We start from the raw sequence: 1,350 nt of genomic DNA, 5'->3' as shown, positions 1-1,350 counted from the left end.
GAATATTTGATGTCCTTATAAAGAGGAAACCTCTAATTATATTTGATTATTGAGATTTACCAGATAAAAAGAAACAAAACTTTACTAACTCACAGGGAAAATCTTAAAATTTTTAAGCATTTTTCCTCAAAATCTTTTTTTTTTTGTTGCTACTGCTCAAAACAGTGCTTCAAAATGTTGTTTTATGATTATATTTCAGACAGCTCATTCAAATGATACATTAAGGCTTTTATTCATTATATTTTGACAAAATGCAATTTTTGTTAACATTTTAGTCAAAACACTATATTTTCCTATTTTTCAATATACCACTTTTGGACTAAATCCTCGTTTCGATGTGACGGGTCTAGGGTTGGGCAATATTGGCAAAAAAATTTAACACGATTAATTGCGGTAGTTAGCCGATAATGATAAATTTGACGATTAATCCCTTGGAGTCCCTGGACATCCTTGTCGTAGTCACATGACTAATTTAGTGGCTTAGATTTCCTCTTCATAAAAATCTGTTCCATATTGTGTCAAAATTACAGACTTCAGGTTATACATCAGTTTTTTAATTGTGTTGATAGATAAATAAATTACAGATTTTTTTGATGTTCGTCATATTTGAAGCAGAGAGGAGCACTGACCGGACTCTGCCTGCTGGCATTAATCCTGTTAATCGTCAAGTGCCAAAAAATAATCAATGTTTTTTTGACGATTAATTGCACACGATACATTATGCCCAACCCTAGACGGGTCACATATTTTCTCATAAATGCAGAATTCTTGTCTTTGTAATGTTCGATTTTAGCTCCAGTTTTTCTACCTTCTTTAGATGCTGTCCTCGTTTGAACTTTAACAGTTTGTTTAAAGTCTTCAGGAGTGACTCGACTTTAAGTCGCTCTGTTTTCACAGTTTCTGTAGTTTTTAGGAAAATGTGTTGGTCTCAGAACTGTCAGCTCTTCCTTCAGATTGTCCTTGACCAGCGTGTGTCCAGGTGTCATGGAGCAGCTGGACGTGGACATCGTGCCCTACATCGTGCTGCTGGTGGTCCCRGTGTTGGGCCGGATGAGCGACCCCGGCGACAGCATTCGCTTCATGGCCACTCAGTGTTTCGCCACGCTGATCCGCCTGCTGCCCCTGGAGGTACGCACACCCAGACAGATGTGAAGTCTGCGGCCAGGTGTCAGGGCCAGGTCTCTGGATCRATTCGATTTCTATTCATAAGGTTCTAAATCAATTCATCACAATTCGACTGGATCTGCTCTTACATAATGAAAATGGTTCAACAGTAGCTGCGTTTCCACTGCAAATGTTCGCAAAACTTTGTTGATATTCTGTTAATGTCGAAACACAGTTTCACAACTG

General features: G+C 38.3%; 1 protein-coding gene across 1 annotated transcript in view; it reads left to right on the top strand.

The window, feature by feature from the left end:
* Nucleotides 1-1,350, top strand: part of btaf1 (BTAF1 RNA polymerase II, B-TFIID transcription factor-associated) — a gene marked incomplete in the record, with an annotated part of 37,220 nt that overhangs the window by 21,423 nt on the left and 14,447 nt on the right. Inside the window, 1 exon segment of the mRNA XM_014021164.1 lies at nt 980-1,128. Coding sequence (XP_013876618.1) covers nt 980-1,128 — 149 coding nt within the window.

This window comes from Austrofundulus limnaeus, unplaced genomic scaffold (genome assembly GCF_001266775.1).
Source record: "Austrofundulus limnaeus strain Quisiro unplaced genomic scaffold, Austrofundulus_limnaeus-1.0 Scaffold280, whole genome shotgun sequence".
NCBI classification, from domain to species: domain Eukaryota; kingdom Metazoa; phylum Chordata; class Actinopteri; order Cyprinodontiformes; family Rivulidae; genus Austrofundulus; species Austrofundulus limnaeus.
This window is presented reverse-complemented; position numbering and strand designations above follow the sequence as displayed.